General features: G+C 41.5%; 1 protein-coding gene across 1 annotated transcript in view; it reads right to left on the reverse strand.

The window, feature by feature from the left end:
- Tdrd5 (tudor domain containing 5) overlaps positions 1-9,888 on the reverse strand; it is a 44,509-nt gene extending 34,621 nt beyond the window's left edge. Inside the window, exons 1-6 of the mRNA XM_051186045.1 lie at positions 9,756-9,888; positions 8,909-9,144; positions 7,974-8,366; positions 5,685-5,878; positions 2,685-2,768; positions 784-840 (exon numbers count right to left, since the gene is read on the reverse strand). Coding sequence (XP_051042002.1) covers positions 784-840; positions 2,685-2,768; positions 5,685-5,878; positions 7,974-8,366; positions 8,909-9,140 — 960 coding nt within the window. The 5' untranslated portion in view covers positions 9,141-9,144; positions 9,756-9,888. The remainder of the gene's footprint in view (positions 1-783; positions 841-2,684; positions 2,769-5,684; positions 5,879-7,973; positions 8,367-8,908; positions 9,145-9,755) is intronic.
- Positions 9,889-17,136: the final 7,248 nt, after the last annotated feature.

The raw sequence follows: 17,136 nt of genomic DNA on the forward strand, positions 1-17,136 counted from the left end.
CTTAGTCAATTTACTGATATGCCAGATGTTGTTTATTCTAATTCTTTTGTTTTGCTTTCTGCTTTACTGGCTCCCAACAATGAGCAATAAAGAAGTTCATAGAGTTCTACTCCCCCCACCTTCTTTTTCCAGAACCCCAGGCCACTGATTTATGCTGTAGTTTTCATATGTTTTATACCATCTTCGGAGGTTATCATTTTTGCTTTAAATAATAATATGTTTTAATTGGTAAGAGAGCTGTCTTTTTATCCTTTGTCCTTCAACCCTTCTTGAAGACTCAAGTTGTAATCTGGCATAATTTTATTTAACTTAAAATATATTATTTACTTTTTCTTACAATACTGGCCTATTTATATTTCTTTAGTTTTGATTATCTGAAATGTCTTTCTAGTGCCTTCATTCTTGACATTATTACTGGATACAAAATCAAGACTATATATGGGATGTTCTGTTTTTATACATTTCTTCTTGGTGCTGCCACACTTTAAAAAATGTTAATCAAAAAAAGGAGAAAAATATTTAAAATAAAAAAAGGAGAAAAGGCAAAAAAAAAGTTAATCATTATTTCAATGATGTATAATTTATTCTCCCTATCCATAACCAAATACTTGATACTGGCCATATCCTTAACTATCATAATAAAAAAGCAACTAAAACACAAAACAAGGTGATGATGTAAGTGTTCAAAGCACAGGATCCAGTAGTAGTAGTAGTAGTAGCAAAATTTGTCTACCATAAGATTAAGCAATACAAAGAATAGGCTGGTGAGAAGAAAACACTTACCTCAAATTCTCCAAGCAGTTTAGAAATAAATAAACCTTGTGGAAACTTAGATACAACCTAATCAACAGAAAATAAAACAGATAAAATTGGAATATTAAGGGACAAAAAGACTACCATCATAAATTATTTTATTTTGCATATTTGCATCATTTTTAGATGTGGACTTGTTTTAATTCCAACATGGTATAAAAAACTTTGTGTCTTCCTAAATCTTCTAGGTATATTTTATACAGTATTTGAATTCATACATCAAAGGAAAATACAAAGTAAATATCCCTTTAAAATCTTGTGACCAAGAGACAGTTACAGTTGCATGACATTTAGAAGGGCACCATGCATCCTCCACATGAAAAGACAATGCCAACCATGGCAGTCTACAAACCCCACTTAAGTACAGCAACCTGTGCAGGGCACATTGCCATGGAAACCAGTGGCAACTTGCACAAACTCTTAGGAACCATATGACAATCCTTAGTTTAATGCATCCTTTATCAGTTTTCTTTTGGTGCGTATTAATCATGAATACCCTTGAACAAACAATTGTTAGGCACTTTTCAAGCTTCAACAACAAGGAGAAGCTGCCTGAGTATCGATTTAACCTATCTCCCACCACAGTCACAGTAACTAAAGTGAGGCAATGTAACACAGTGGGAGCAATAAAGGCGTTTTGCTTACAAAGATCAGGACCAAAATCCTCTGGCACCCTCTGGCCCAATTTCTAACAACCAATGCATTTCCATACATTAATAATGCAAAACAGAGAAACAGGTCAATCATAAGAAAGTGTAAATCAATACTAAGGACATAAAAAGGTAGCTGATGTACAAGTGTTATCATTTAAAATGTGGCTGAAAGTATAGCTGTCTGCATGAGTGTCCACTTATTCAAATCTTTTAGAGATGAATGTAGTAATTTTTATCTTCAACAAATCAAATGTTTAGTGCCTCTGCTAGCAGCCTATATTACATTAATGTTCAAGGGACTTCAACTGCAGAATTGTTTAAATAGTCAAGGTCCAAAGCAACTTGAACTTTAACCCTCACAGATCCTTCTAAGTGAAACATGGAACATAAGCACACTGAGCTATCAAACTATCTGTGATAGCATTACATATGCAGAAAATAAAATTGGATTAGAAAGATCTTGAACTGTTTGTCAACAATGACTTGTTAAGCAATTCATGAAAAGGAGGGAAAAGAATATTTATAGAAGAATCACTTTCTAAACAATTTCACATTAAAATTTTCAGTACAATTTTATTTATTGCTTTTCCTGATTTAAAAAATAGTGTATGTGTGTATGTATTATGTATGTAAAGATTTGAGAAAAGGTAAGGTATAAATACAAAAATGATTACTTGTGGTGATATATTATTTATGACTTAATAAAGCCTCTAGAGATCAAAATGCAAAGCTAGCCACAGCCATAAAGCCAAGCAATCATACTAGTAGTTAGCCATAGGCAGTGGCAGCACACACCTTTGATCCCAGGACTCAGTAGACAAAGGCAGATTGATCTCTGTGAGTTCAAGGCCACCCTGGGCTACAGGAGAGTCATTCAGTCTAAAGAGTAACAGAGCTCACACCTTTAATTCCAGCACTAGAGAAGTAGAGACAGGAGTGATATGGTTGGGCGGAGAGAGGAATATAAGGTAGGAGAAGACAGGAGCTCTGAGCTTTTAAAGTCTCTGAGAATTTTTGGAGACAGGATTGCCATTTCAGCTTGGTTGAGAGGTAAGAGCTACTGGCTTGGCTGTTTTGCTTTTCTGATCTTCAGCTTGAACCCCAATATTTGTGTCTGGGTTTTTATTATTTATGTTACAATAACCACTGTAGGCAACTGAATTCAACCAGACATGAAAAACCAACTACTTCTGCTTCCCACAAATGGAAGATACTTACAAATTTTATCTTATGTTTTAGATCTGGATCAATAGTTCCACCAGGTCCTATCTGGGCAATAACTGATTTGAATGTGTTCTCCAACTATGAATAAAAGAAAAAGTCAAATAACTAAAAGTCAAAGATAAATGTCAGCAATACATAAAAGGAAATGCCTTTCAATCAAATGAGTCAAATCCTGTTCCACACCTATATTCACATTAATATACTCACACATAGACATATGCATGCAATAGTTAAATAATAAAAATTGTAAGTAGCACTGAGACATTTTATATCAAATATGCTAATAGAAATTGTGTGAAAGCAGACACTGGGGAATGTTCGTGATAGCAGCACTATCTATACCAGGTTCTGCAGTCTTCAGTTAATCAGACACTATCCCAGAAAAGATGCTTGCCATTTATCTTCTAAAGCTACTCAGTACGTGTTAAATACTTAGTGGCTGCCTAATGCCTGTGATGAAGGAGTGTTGTCAGGGCATGAGTGGGATGGATGACCTTTCCTAGAGAGTAGGTGGGGGTGGGGGAATGAGGGGGGAGCTCCTTTATGTAACATAACCAAAGGATGAAAGAAATGGCAGGATGGGGAAGGGCTGTGCGTGGGGGCAGTGGCAGTTTTAGTGCTCTGGGAATTTGGAAGGACAGTCCTCTCCTAAAAGCATAGCTGAAGAGGAGAGTGTGTGAATATTTGAGTAGTAGACAGTGATTGAGGAAGATGCCCATCATCAACCTCTCCACATGAACACACCCACATGAACACACGCATGCATACCCCAAGTCAGGAACAAGACAAGAATTTCTGCTCCCACCACTTCTCTGCATATTAGAGAACCTAGCCTAAGTGTAAGGGAGAAAAGGCAGATATACTGAAAAGAAGCAACTGGGGCAGGAGCGACAGCTCAGTAGTTAAGAGCTCTGGCAGTGGTGGCACACTCCTTTAATCCCAGCACTTGGGAGGCAGAGGCAGGTGGATCTCTGAGTTCACGGCCAGCCTGGTCTACAGAGTGAGTTCCAGGACAGCCAGGGCTACACAGAGAAACTCTGTCTTGAAAAAACAAAACAAAACAAACAAAAAAAAAAAAAACCCAAAAAACAAAAAGCACTAGCTTCCTTCGCAGGGTTCAGTTCCTAGCACCCACATGGCACATGGCAGCTCAACTGCCTGTAACTCAAGTTCAGGGGATCTGACATCCTCTTCTGGTCTCTGAATGCACCAGGTGTACACATGATGCACAGACATATATTCAGGCAAAACGCAAATACACATTAAAAATAAAAAAGAAGTAAAACTGTCTTTTCAACTAGGTGGCATCATGAACTTGGAGAAAAACCTCACCTCTACAAAACAACCACTAGAAATATAGGAATATTCAAACCAAACTTATTAAGTACCTTGACTCAAGGTTGACACAGGTTATGTGTTAGCAATCATTTCTTGTAAATATCATCTTTAATACAATAAAAATATGAGAGGTATGAAAGTAAATTTAATAAAATGTATACAAACCATACACACTGAAAACTATTATATATTGAGAAAATTTAAAGATAAAAATGAAGAGATGTGCCATTTTCTTGAATTCTTGAACTTAATATTAAAAGAATATGTTTCCTCAAACTTCCCTATAGTATCCAATCTAATTAAAATCATGAGGCTTAGTTTTGATAAAACATCATCAGATTGATATACAATTAAATATATACAGAAATGTGAAAATGTGGAAGAGCCAGAAGTGTGAATAAGAATCATAAGACTCAATTTTGTAATTTCAAGCTATATAAGTGACAGTGATCAAGATGTACCGGGTCACAAGGTGTTTCGGTGTAGAGAGCACACCTGTGCACCAACAGCACCACCACACTACTGCCCCAACCGAGAAAGCTCCACAGCTGGCATGTTACACAAAGATTCATCTGAAAGTGGTAATAGACCCAAATATATAATTTAAATCTCAAAAGTCCTAGAGAAAATGTAGGAGATCATTTTCTGTTATGTTGTATTCAGCAAAGATCGACTAGGATAAACAAGAACCATATGAGAAAACTCTGAAAAAAAATTAGATTGTTGGAACCAAAGACTTCAATTTTACAAAAGACGAGATTAAGGAAAGGAAGAGTAGGGCTGGAGAGAAGGGTCAGTGGTTAAGATACCAGCTCTTGAAAAAGACCAGGTTCAGTTCCCAGCACCCACCTGCTGGCTCACAACCATCTGAAACTCTAGTTCCAGGGGATCTGACACCCTCTTCTGGCCTCCATGGCTGCCAGGCACTTACATACATACATACAGGCAAAACATTCATATACATAGAATAAAATAAATATATCTAACAAAGAGTTTAAAGAGTCAAACCATAGACCAGGAGAAAACGTTTGCTTTACATGTTCATGTTAAAGGACTTATACCCAGAATATATAAATTCTTCCATTTCAATAAAATGACAACCCAATAGTGTAAAATGAGCAAGTGACTGACATTTCAACGACAATGTACAAATGTCAACTATGTGCATAAAAAGATACCTAACATGATTAGATATATTCTCCAGCATTAAGTCAAATGACATGATTCTAAGCAGACATGGAGGTGTCTGCCCAAACCTCCCAGAAACAATGGAGCTTATAAAACCTCTGCTCTCTCCTTTTCCAATCACTGTATTGAATCACTGTATTGAGACAGGTAAGTGACACCCACGGTCAATGAATGGCTGGTGCCATTCTTTTGTTTTTATTATTTGTTTTATGTGTATAGGTGAATGCTTGCATGCATGTCTGTACAGAAGGGGACATCAGATCCCCTGCAACTGAAGTTACAAGGGTTGTGAGCCGCCACATGCTGGGAATTGAACCTGGGTCCTCTGCAAGAGCAGCCAGTGCTCTCCCTTCTCTAGCTTGTTTCTACTTCTAAAAGGCCAACTTTCCCATCAGGTCCAAGCGACAACACACTGAGTTCAAAAGCTTATTTTCAGCATAGCTCTGCCTCTGGGCTCCAGCACCTTACCTGGTGTAATTTCTCAGTGTGGTTCAGCCTTGAACTCTCCACTGCATTAAATGTGGGCATCTTCTCCATGGTCAGCGCTGGCTTTGGTGGCTCTGTATTTGAAGTAGGGTGTGAAAAGCGCATCTTCGTTCCTGGGAATCCAGCAGAATATGCCCCCTGCTGTCTCATTCTAAATGGCTGAGCAAAAATTTTACCTTTTGTGAAGAAAGAAGAATAAACGAATAGTGACCAGCAATTTCCCAGAGGTTTTTATAGGGGATAAAAAATACTAAGAAACTATGTTCCTGAAAAGATTACTGCTCTCTTAAAACTTCATACAAAGTCACCTGAATATAATTGAGAAGAAGCATTTTGTAAGTAAAAACCTTTAAAACTATTTCATTTCAAAAACCAAACAGACAGTGCCCAACTAAAAAGTTTGCATAGAACTGTGCTGCTTGTGGTGGGTGACCACCTTCTACGGAAAGCGAGGGGGAAATGTTACAAGGTACAACATGGTCCTAAAATAAAAGTTATCATCAATATTGGGGAGTGTATTCTGAGTACATGTACTCCTGAAAATCATCATGGCTTGCCTAGTGTTTTCTTTACCCCAAGATCAAGTTCACCAAACATACAATTACTCCTGAGATATCTGAAGATATGACAGATAAGCCATGGATGGGAAATGTGGACAAGTCAATCACTGGGAAGGAATTTCCACTCCCACTGTTGAGGGAATGTGTGCAAACTGCTTCCCACAATATGGTTTCTGTTTTTTTTCCAGTGCTGAAGAACAAACCCAGGGCCTTGCACATGCTAGACAAGTGCTCTGCTACTTCCTTATACACCCAACCCTCGTGAGCTTAAAAAGGCACAACTCAGTCTTCCTAAGTCTGAGCTCTGAAGGAAGCACACTGCTAAGGTTGAGGTACAGACCCCAACACAGTTCCAGGACAAGCAGAGCAAGCTACATCACCCACCAGTTTAAACACTGCTTTGAAAATTCATGACACACTCTCATAGCTCACTCACTTTGATCTAAATAGACTTTGGAGAAAGGAGTCAGTGAAACAGGCATAAAATTGTCTGCAATAGGTTTTCCTTCCCTAACCAGTGCATATTCTGTCTAGGACTTAGAGTAGTGACTACATTTCTCTAGAGCCCTTCTACCACATAGTATCAAGTTATTAAAATGCCAGGCTCTCTACAGACCTTGTCCATGTAAGGTCTTCACTACAACTGCAAACCCCATGTATTGTATGTACTTTGGAGATCTGCAGACCAAGATTTATACAGATTAACTCATTTGCCTAAGATTATTCAACTTGTAAGTGGAATACAGCTTTTAACTTTAACAAATGCATGGATTTTAACTGTTCAATTCCCTTTCTATATATGCCAGGATTGCTCTAACATGTGTTCATCTACAGAACAATAACTTTTAAAAATATTTTATGTGTATGGGTGCTTTGCCTGCATGTGTGTCTGTGTAAGACATGCATGGCTGGTACCCACATAGGCCAGAAAAGAGGGTGAGATCTTCTGTAACAGGAGTTACAGACAATTGTCAACTTCCCCGTGGGTGTGGGATACCCAATGTTGGTTTGTTGGTTCTCTGGAAGAGCAGCCAATACTCTTATCTGCTGAGCCTTCTCTCAAGCCCCACAATTATATTTTCTAATTTAATTTTTTTACAATTTCATATATGAATACTGTATTTGTCATTTCTATTGTTCCATCTCCCCTCTAACTCTTCCCATACCCCCTTCTCTCTCTCTCTCTCTCTCTCTCTCTCTCTCTCTCTCTCTCACTCACACACACACACACACAGTCATGTATATAAATACAGCCTGCTGAGTTCATTTGGTGTTGCTCACATGCAAATATATTTAGGGCTGACTTCTTGGGATTCAAAAACCCATCATAAAACAGGCAGTGGTGGAGCACAGCTTTAACCCCAGCACCCTGGAGGGAGAGGCAGGTGGATCTCTTTGAGTTTGAGGCCAGCCTGGTCTACAAAGCAAGTTCCAGGACATCGAGAGCTACTGCACAGAGAAGCCCTGTCTCCAAAAACATAAAAAACAAAACAACAAAAAAATCATAGGCCTCATCTCTGGAGAAGACTCATTTTCTCTTGGCAGCCATTAACTGCCTGTAGCTCTTCATCTTGGGGCAGAGCCTTCTGAGATGCCCCCCTCATACTGATACATCAACTGCTGTTGTACTTGTGGGGGTCTTGTTTAAGTGACCATATTGTTGAGAGTCTGTGAGCATGACCTAATGGTCAGTGCCCAACCACGAGCTTACCTGCTGGCCATCCTCTCTGCTTTTCTTCTGGTGCAGTCTTTTTTAGTGTCAACAAAGAACCTGCTCTGGTCTGCTCTACAGAAATGACATCTGAAGCTGCATTGAGCACCTCAAACATAGAGAGGAATCCATACTGCATGTATTGAAAGGACCGTCCGAAACGCTTAGCAAATGCCTTTTCGAAGTCAGAAAGAAGAACAGGAGACAATGCCAGAAGGTCTTTCAACTCACTCTTCACAATGGCTGGAAGGATAGGGGGCACCCTTCCACGGTAAGGCACCCGGCCAGAGCAAACACTGGTCCTTCCCTTTTGCATTGAGTTTCGAACCTTATGACTCCTCCTCTGCTTTGCAACTAAACTTGCTATTCCTTTGGTGGATTCATCTGGAATGGCTAAGGAGATATGGGAAAAGAAAATCACTTTCAGATAAAAGACATATTCCACTTATCCTTCGTAACTGCAATTGCACAGGCAATTTTTTAACTCTCCAAGGAGCTGCTTATGTATGTAGCATAACACAAAGCTCTTGGTTCCACCATTTTTACATTCTGACCAACAGCTTCCTAACTCCTCTACCAGAAGATGCAAAGAGCACACTGTGTTATTACTGTTATTTGGTGCCTGCAAGTTTTGAGACTCTAGAGTTGAAGACCAAACTGGCCTACAATGACATGAGTTTTAGGAATTTAAAAATAATCTGAAATTTCACAAATATAATTTTGTGAATATCCATTTTTTTCTGGCCAATAGGGACTTAGAGGGTGGTGTTTTTTCCTTTGCTCTCTTTTTTCACACAACCTCAAAGGCACCAATGACCACCACTTGATGACCTCCATCGCTGTGGGATTCCAGATAACTGTACACCTAGAACAACTCTCTACTGCATGATGTTTTAATTATAAAGCTTGCAGACCTTCCAAAGTCTTAAACGTACCTTTCAGTATTACGGTACCATCCCCACAGGGGCAGACACTAACCACATCAGGCATATCCAACACCAGTTCCATAGTGGACCGATATCCAAGGATTCGGAGTGGTAGATGGTTACCAACCATCAAAAGGTACTCCTTCTCCAATTGTTGTGGAGTCAGACCATCTTTAGTGGAAATAAGAAGTGATCTTATCTCTTTCCTCAGACAGTCCTGGATACGCTCTTGTTCAGACATTGTGCTATAGGATTTAAGACGGAAAAATAAATTGCTTTTTAAAGTGGTCAAACCCATGACAAACAAACAAACAAACAAAAAAAAAAAACCACACACACACACAAAACACTTTAACCACCATCCATAAAATATAAAAACTCAGATGTCAGTCAAACTTAGAGATCAATACCGTGAGGGTTTTCACAAGCCATCCTGCCACACTCACTACAAACCCCAAAGTTCAGCTTGTAGAGAGGAGCCTTCCCAATAATTGCCAATGGCTGGTGTTAAGTAGCAACTGGGCCGAGCTAATTAGTGAGTGCCCTTGCTCAAGTACAGTCTAAAGATACCCAAGGGACGTCATTCCCGCCGCAACTCTGTTTCAGCTGGAATCTCTCAGCCAGTCTTTGGGAACCAAGGGTCTGAGGTGAGGCCGCGATGCTTGAGCGACCCAGAGAAGCGGGAACCGACCTCAGGCCGCCCCATCTCCACGCTCCGCTCGAGCGGCGGCCGGGGTCCCCTCCCTCGGGCTGGTGTCCCTCGCCACCCCAGCTGGTCCTCCCGTCTGTCCCCACGGCCTTCCTGTGACCTGAGACGGGAGGGCATGCTGCGGGCGGCGGTAGCGCATCCCTCTACCTGTCTGCGGCTCTCCCGGCTCGCTCGCCCGCACCCGCGCTGCCGTTGCGCGCCGCCCAAGTCCAGGGTGCTCCGGGAGGGCCGCGGAGAAGCCGGCGAGGGTGTCACGCGCCTGCGCGCCACGGGCCGTCGGGCCCCGAGCGCCGCGTTCCACGCGAGAAGGCGCGGCGGGTGTGACGGTTAGCGGAGCCCGCCGAGCGGGTGTGGCCGAGGCGGGTCTCCCCCTCCGGGGCGGTGCTGCGGGCTGCCGCGCCCACCTCCTCTGTGGCGGTGGGCAGACGCAGGTGTGGCCGCTGGACCGCCCCACATCCGCACGAGGCAGGCTCGTCGGGTCCCCAGGCACCTGCGCGCGGCTGGAACCGCGGCGGAAGCACCTGCCGACCTGGCTAAGCCAGGACAGGTGGCCCTCCACCGGGCCCGGTCAGACCTGAAGATGCGCTCGCTCCGCTCCGGAGGTCTGCGATTAGTTGAAGAAAAAATTAAGAACCAGTTTGGTTCTGGCTTGAGAACCACTGCTGCGCTACAAACAACTCGAAGAGAGGAATGGATGAGTGGGAGGGCTTTCGGAATGACTGAAGAACATTCCGTTGCAATGGAATTAAGAGAACTGGGAGGCTAAGAAAGATAATTTTATATGGATAGATTTGTTGGATTTGTAGAATAAACCAAACTGACGGACTCCTCAAAAACTAGCAAGTAGAAACGCGGGGTATGAATAACTTTCCCTTAACAATATGCAATCTTAAATGGACAAACTAAAAAGTAGTCAAAGAATTCAAATTAAGAGACTGGAAGCTGGGTGGGTGGGGCACACCTAGCACTTGGGTGATGGAGAGATAGGAAAAACCCCAGTTGGAGTTGCATAAAGGGAGTGTGATAGGAAAGCACGCAAACACCCACCTTGTGCCCAAAGCCCATAAGTGAATATTCTAAGAAAACAAAATGTTCCATTAATGAACGAGGAATATTAAAGAATCTCTTAAAAACAAACTAGAAAAGATGTATATATTCAGTTTACAGTAGAGGAGGAGTGGCTGATTAGTAAGGTAACAGAAAATTCTGAGACAAAAAAAAATGGACACAAATGTTGCAACATTTCAATGACAAGTCTTAGAAGGAACATACCTAAATATTTTAAGGGCCCATCAAGAGTCCTCAGAATAACAAAACAAAAATTCCTTCTTAGACAAAACCTAGGAGAAAAGGAATCAAGATTTTAGATAGAAACAGCTATCAGTCGATGGAAATTAAGCAAAATCTACCCAGGTGAAACATCCTTTTACTTTGGCAAATCAACGTTAAGAGTATAGTTAAAATATTTTCATAAAGATTCAGAAAATATCTCACTGAATGACTCCCACACACACACACACACAAAAAAAATCAATGAATGATTAAAAAGGATATCCCATAGTCTCATATGCAATAACCTGAGCTAACAAACAGTAACGTATTGAATGTCAGGTATTCTGTACAATTTAATTTTATTCCTAATAACCAAGAAAGTTAAACGTTTTTCCTCCTTTTTAAATTTGAAACAAGCTTATTTTACATGTCAATCTCAGTTCCCTCACCCTCCCCTCCTCCTCTATCACTCCCAAACCCCATCCTATCCTCTTTCTGCTCCCCAGGGAAGGTAAGGCCTTCTATGGGGGGGGATCTTCAAAGGCTGTTATATCATTTGGAGCAGGACCTAGGCCCTCCCCCATGTGTCTAGGCTGACAGAATATCCCTCTGTGTGGAATGGGCTCTCAAAGTCCATTTGTATACTAGGGATAAATACTAACCTATGGGGCCACTTCCAGAGGCCCCATAAACTGCCCAGTCCTCCTAACTGATACCCACATTCAGGGAGTCTGGGTTGGTCCTATGCTGGTTTCCCAGCTGTCAGCCTGGGGTCCATGAGCTCCCTCTTATTCAGGTCAGCTGTTTCTGTGGGTTTCTCCAGCCTTGTCTTGACTCCTTTGTTCATCACTACTCCCTTTCTGCAACTGGATTCCAGGCTCAGTGTTTAGCTGTGGGTGTCTGCTTCTGCTTACATCAGCTACTGGATGAGGTGCTCTAGAATGGCATATAATATATAGTCATCAACCTCATCAGGGAAGGGCATTTAAGGTAACATCTCCACTATTGCTTAGATTGTTAGTTGGTGTCATCCTTGTAGATCTCTAGACATTTTCCTAGTGCCAGATTTCTGTTTATACCTATAATGGTTCCCTCTATTGTGGTATCTCTTTCCTTGTTCTCCTCTATTCCACCCCCAACTCAATCTTCCTGCTCCCTCATGTCTTCCTCTCCCCTCCTCTTATCCTCTTTCTCCTAATTCCCTCTCTCCTATCCCCAGTTAACCTTTTTTTTTTTTTTTTTTTTTTTTTTTTTTTTTTGATAAAGGAACTTATTATGTAGCCCAGGCTGACCTCAAACTTAATGAGGTTCTCCTGCCTCTACCTAGTAATGAGATCACAGGTGTAGACCACCATGTCTGGCTTTGGTGCAGGTGTAAAAAAATAAAAAAAAAAAAGGTGGTTGATGGGTAATGTTCTAGTTTCATTTCTTTTGCTATGATAAAAATACCCTGACAAGCAACCCATGTAGGTGTTTCATTTAGCTCACAGTTCCAAGTTACAAACCATCACTGGAAGTCAAGGAGGAACCTTATACAACCTTTAACATCTGCAGTCAAGAGTGCAGAGAGAATAAATGCATGCATGTCTAGTGACCAACTAGTTTTCTTATATGGTCTAGGGCTCAAGCCCAGGGGATGGTGTTATTCCCATTCAGGATGGGTCATCCCAGCTCAATTAACCAAATTGAGAAAGTCTCCCACAAGCCAACCTGGTCTAGTCATTCTTTCATATCCCTATGTGATTCTAGGAGGTGTTGAGTTGACAAACTAACCACGGCAGGTAGTAAGACAAAATGTGACTGAATTTTTAAAAGGTTATTGGAGAAAGGGGAGAGAGGGACAAGCATGAGCCATATGAAGTTGCATCATTAAGGAGAAGCATCCCCTATTTGGAAATTAGGACAGCATGAGCACCAACTCACTGGAGTCTTCCTTTTATGGTGATAACCCCTGCAAATACCCAGGAATACTGCCTCCAATGTACTTTTTTCCATACCACTTTGTTTCCTATGTACTGTACTCTATGAGGCCAATGTAGGAACTCCACCCACTGCTAAAACTGCTTATTCCAACAATTCACTTGGCAACTAAGGCTCATAACTAGATGATAAATTCAGTCCCACTATTCCTATGTGAAGGTGAACCTGGACCAAAATGCTATCTCCTAGGCCATATAATTAAAATAGTGATAGCATACAATGAATGCAAAAATGAATTTTGGAATTGGCAAATGGTGGCCACAGCAAAGTGAGTATTTTCTTTTCTCTAGAATAGCTATCCATAAGAGCTCTCAAGATCTCTAAGGAAAGCCTAAATGTTTGACATTGTTGTGTAACAAAACTTTTCCTGGGAGGTGTAACACACATCTACTCATCCCAGATAGGAAACCCACAACAGACCAAAGTACAAGCACCACCAAAGTCCAGCTTGGTGAACCAATGATTTTTATTGGGGTTTCTTACAGGAATATGGGCGAGGGGTCACTTGCAGGAGCAGAAATGATTGAAAAGATGGATGCATCTCGAAAGCTAGGGACCTGAAACATACTACATAGCCTGCAGGTGGCTCAATGTGGTCCTCTCAAGTCATTTCCAAGTGGCTCAGCTGGTCTAAATAAATGTCTTATAGTCAGCTCTACTGATTTCTGCTTCTTCCAGGCAGCTGGGCTTAGTAAGATCACAGAGGGACTCTCCACTCTTATTGCTTATTCTAGCAGAGAGGGCGGCCTGATGAATCTAGTCAGTCTTAGAGACTCCTTGAAGCTATATGCGTTGTTTCCCTTCCTATCTAAAGAGCTTTCCTGCAGGCTGGAATGTTTCAATATTGGAGGAATTGATTTTAAAGGCTGTGGATTTGGAATCTGGAACTAGTACTCGAAATAGGGTAATAAGTCTTGTCTTTATAGAAGGTGTCTATTCTTAAACCATAAAGCCTGTGTCTTGCCAGTTTGTTTTTGTTGCCCCCACACACACAGTATAAATGAGTGTGTGAGTTCATTCCTCAGGCCCCACATTTAACTAGCACCAGAGTACTATGTAGGTCAGTTCTCTGCTTTCCCTCTCTGTCTGTTAAGAAGACCAATAGCCTATTTGTTGTCTGGTAATTAACTGCCTCGGCCTGGTCTCCTCCCAGCACTGCTTCCAATCTAGGAGTGAATTTCAATTGCAGCTGTTTCTACAAGCATTCTTGCCTTAGGAAAGTCAGAAAAAGGGGAGCTTTTTGACAGGGTTGGTAATTGTACCCAGTGCCTTTGTGCATGCTGGGCAAGCATGGGCAAGCTACAATCTCAGCCTTAGAGAAACATTTCAAGAGCATAGTGAAGGAATGGTGATTTAGAAGATCAACCGTTATTCCCATCTCCCAAGCTTCTGAACGTTAAAGCCCAGTTTGGGCCATTTGATACCTAGTTCAAGTCTGTTGTCATAGAAATTACTCTAAGCTTTTGACATCCATCTTAAGACATGTTATCACTATTACCCCACCATTGGAAGACAACGATACTCTAGCCCCATTAAAAATGTAAGTTTTCATATATAAACCACCTCAGCTCTGCATTAGCCTCCCCACATCTTCGGGTGTGTGTGTGTGTGTGTGTGTGTGTGTGTGTGTGTGTGTGTGTGTGATCCCTTCTTCTTCATTCTATTCCCATAGATGTTAGACCACAACTTTATTCTTTGGCTATCATTATACAGTTCTATCTCCTTATAGACTCCCACAACATAAAATTATGTTCTGATTCTTTTTATCTTACACAGAGGGAGAACAAGCCGGTGGGGGGGGGGCTTTCCCTTGACCTACATCCCTTTCTTGCTTCTCCTTCATAGCCAAATCCTTGAATAGTCCACATTTGTATTTTTTTCTACCTTTTCTTCCGCCATTCACCACTTATTAAACAAAAGCATTCTGCCTTTTGCTCACTAAGGAACACGTTAAAAGCGCAGAACCCCAGGCTCTAACCCACCTGCACTGTTTCAGAGGATCCTGGCTCCAGTAGTGATTTAGCACACTGTCTTCTAGAAGGTGGGTCTGCCAGAAAAACTAAATTTATGACTAACTGTGCCGAGCAGTGGTGGTGCACACTTTTAAATCTCAGCACTCGGGAGGCAGAGGCAGGAGTGTTATCAGGCACCCACACTAGCCTGGCAGAAAACACGCATGCTCTTGCCAGTACTCAGGCACTACTCTGGCCTGCTCAGGGTCCTGACTACTTGGTCTCCTGCGTGCACATGCGTTTTGCTCCCCTTAAAGAGATGGGGCCTATCACCTCTCTCTTTACCCTTCTCTCTTCCTCTCCTCTCTCTTTCTCCTTTCACCCCCCTCCACTTCCCTTTCCCTTCCTCCAATAAAGAAACCCTACACATGAGCCCTGTTGTATGGTGTCACGCCTTCCAGACTTTTTTTTTTTTTTTTTTTTTAAATTATAACAAAGAGGAACTCTGAGCTCGAGACCAACTTGGTCTACAGAGTGAGTTCAAGACAGCCAGGGCTGAACAGAGAAACCCTGTCTCAAAAAAGCTGCCTAGCTTACTAAGTTTCCTCTCAAGTCCTTTATCAAGTTCCACAGTCTCAAGAGATTGCCAGGTGCTTAAATCAGTTTACATATAGATTCGGAAAATCATCTGATTCTCTTTCATCGGAAATATTTCCTAAATCCATACCATCCCCATCCCAAAGCCTTGGATCAAGCCTTTCATCAGCATTATTTCCTGACACACTGCTGTTCTCCCGCAGTTGTCCATCTGACATCTGAAAATTGAGAAAAAAAATTACCACATCTTTATAGCTAATGACAATACATTCTGTTTATGCTCCATGAAATAATCTGTATAGATATATGTCCACAACTTCTTTTCTTTTTCTTTTTTTTCAAATCCACTGACTTGAATAGTTGGTGGTTCAGTCCTTCCAGAAAACAGCTTGACAGTTCCTTCAAGGTCCACAGATTTGTCCTGTTAAACCTGGTGATTGTTTTCTGGGAATTTGTTTTGTTTTATTTATTTAGAAACAATCTTGTTTTATATATCAATCCCCCATTCCCTTTCCCTTCCATGCCCCCCCCACCTCACCCCCACCAACTTTCCAAGGATAGTGAGGCCTTCCATGGGGGATCATCAAAATCTGTTACATCATTTGAGGGAGGGCCTGTAACTGGGCTGAAATAGTATCCCTCCATAGGGAATGGGCTCCCAATGTCCATTTGTACATTAGGGATAAATACTGGTTCTGCCCCATAGATTGTCCATGCCTGCTAACAGTCACCCACATTCAGAGGATCTGGTTTAATCCAATGCTGGTTTCCCAACTTACAACTGAGAAACTGGGTCCGTGTGCTCTCACTAGGTCAGGTTAGCTGTTCCTGTAGGTTTCTCTTCTGGATATCAAATTTGAAGGCACTAAATGGAAATAAGTACATCTTACGGTCTTTCCTCCTCCTCCTAGCTGCCCTATTCCTATAGACGTCAGTCTCAACAAAGGAATGTGAAGTATTAAAAGCTTATTATTACATAGAATAGTTTCAACAAAGATATGAGCAGCATTTTCAATTAAAAAGGAATCTGAAGGAAAACATTAGCATCATTATAAATGGCAGAGGAGGCTGACCAGCAGCACTCACTGCTGACTCTGCACAGTGCTCCCCAACTCCTCCACCTTCCAGAATGCTAAGCTGGTCGTTTTTATCAGGGTCCATCATACATGTTTTCATTATCTAAACCCAACCAAGTCATAAGCAAGTGGGTACATTGCCTTACACATGGATATGAAAATCATAGTGCTTTTCTCTTTGTGAATCCAAGGGAGCTTCAGAACTTCTCAGTGTGCTGTTCTAGACAGGAAGTATTCATTGAGCCAGACCTTTGAAATATCTGCCCTCTGAAGCTGCTTACCCAAGAATCAGTGTCAAGGGCTGGGTAGGTGTCTGCGCAGTTAAAAGCATGGCTGCTGTTCCAGGGGATCCAGGCTTGGTTCCCAGCATCCACATGGCAGTTCACAGCTGTCCATAACTTCTGTCCCAGGAGATCTAATGCCCTTTTCTGGCCTTTACGGGCACCAGGCATGCATGCCCAAAGTACACAGACATATTTGCAGGCAAAACACTCGTACACAGAATAATTTTTAAAATATTTTACAAATTATAGAGTCAAAGTTTTATTTAATTTCAAGTCTCTTGGTTACTAAATATTGTATTTTCATGGCTATTTGAAACTCATGAAAGAAAACAATAGTTTTCGGGGTCAATTAATTTCAGGTTCTGAT

Source organism: Phodopus roborovskii, unplaced genomic scaffold (genome assembly GCF_943737965.1).
Source record: "Phodopus roborovskii unplaced genomic scaffold, PHOROB, whole genome shotgun sequence".
In the NCBI taxonomy this organism is placed as follows: Eukaryota; Metazoa; Chordata; class Mammalia; order Rodentia; family Cricetidae; genus Phodopus; species Phodopus roborovskii.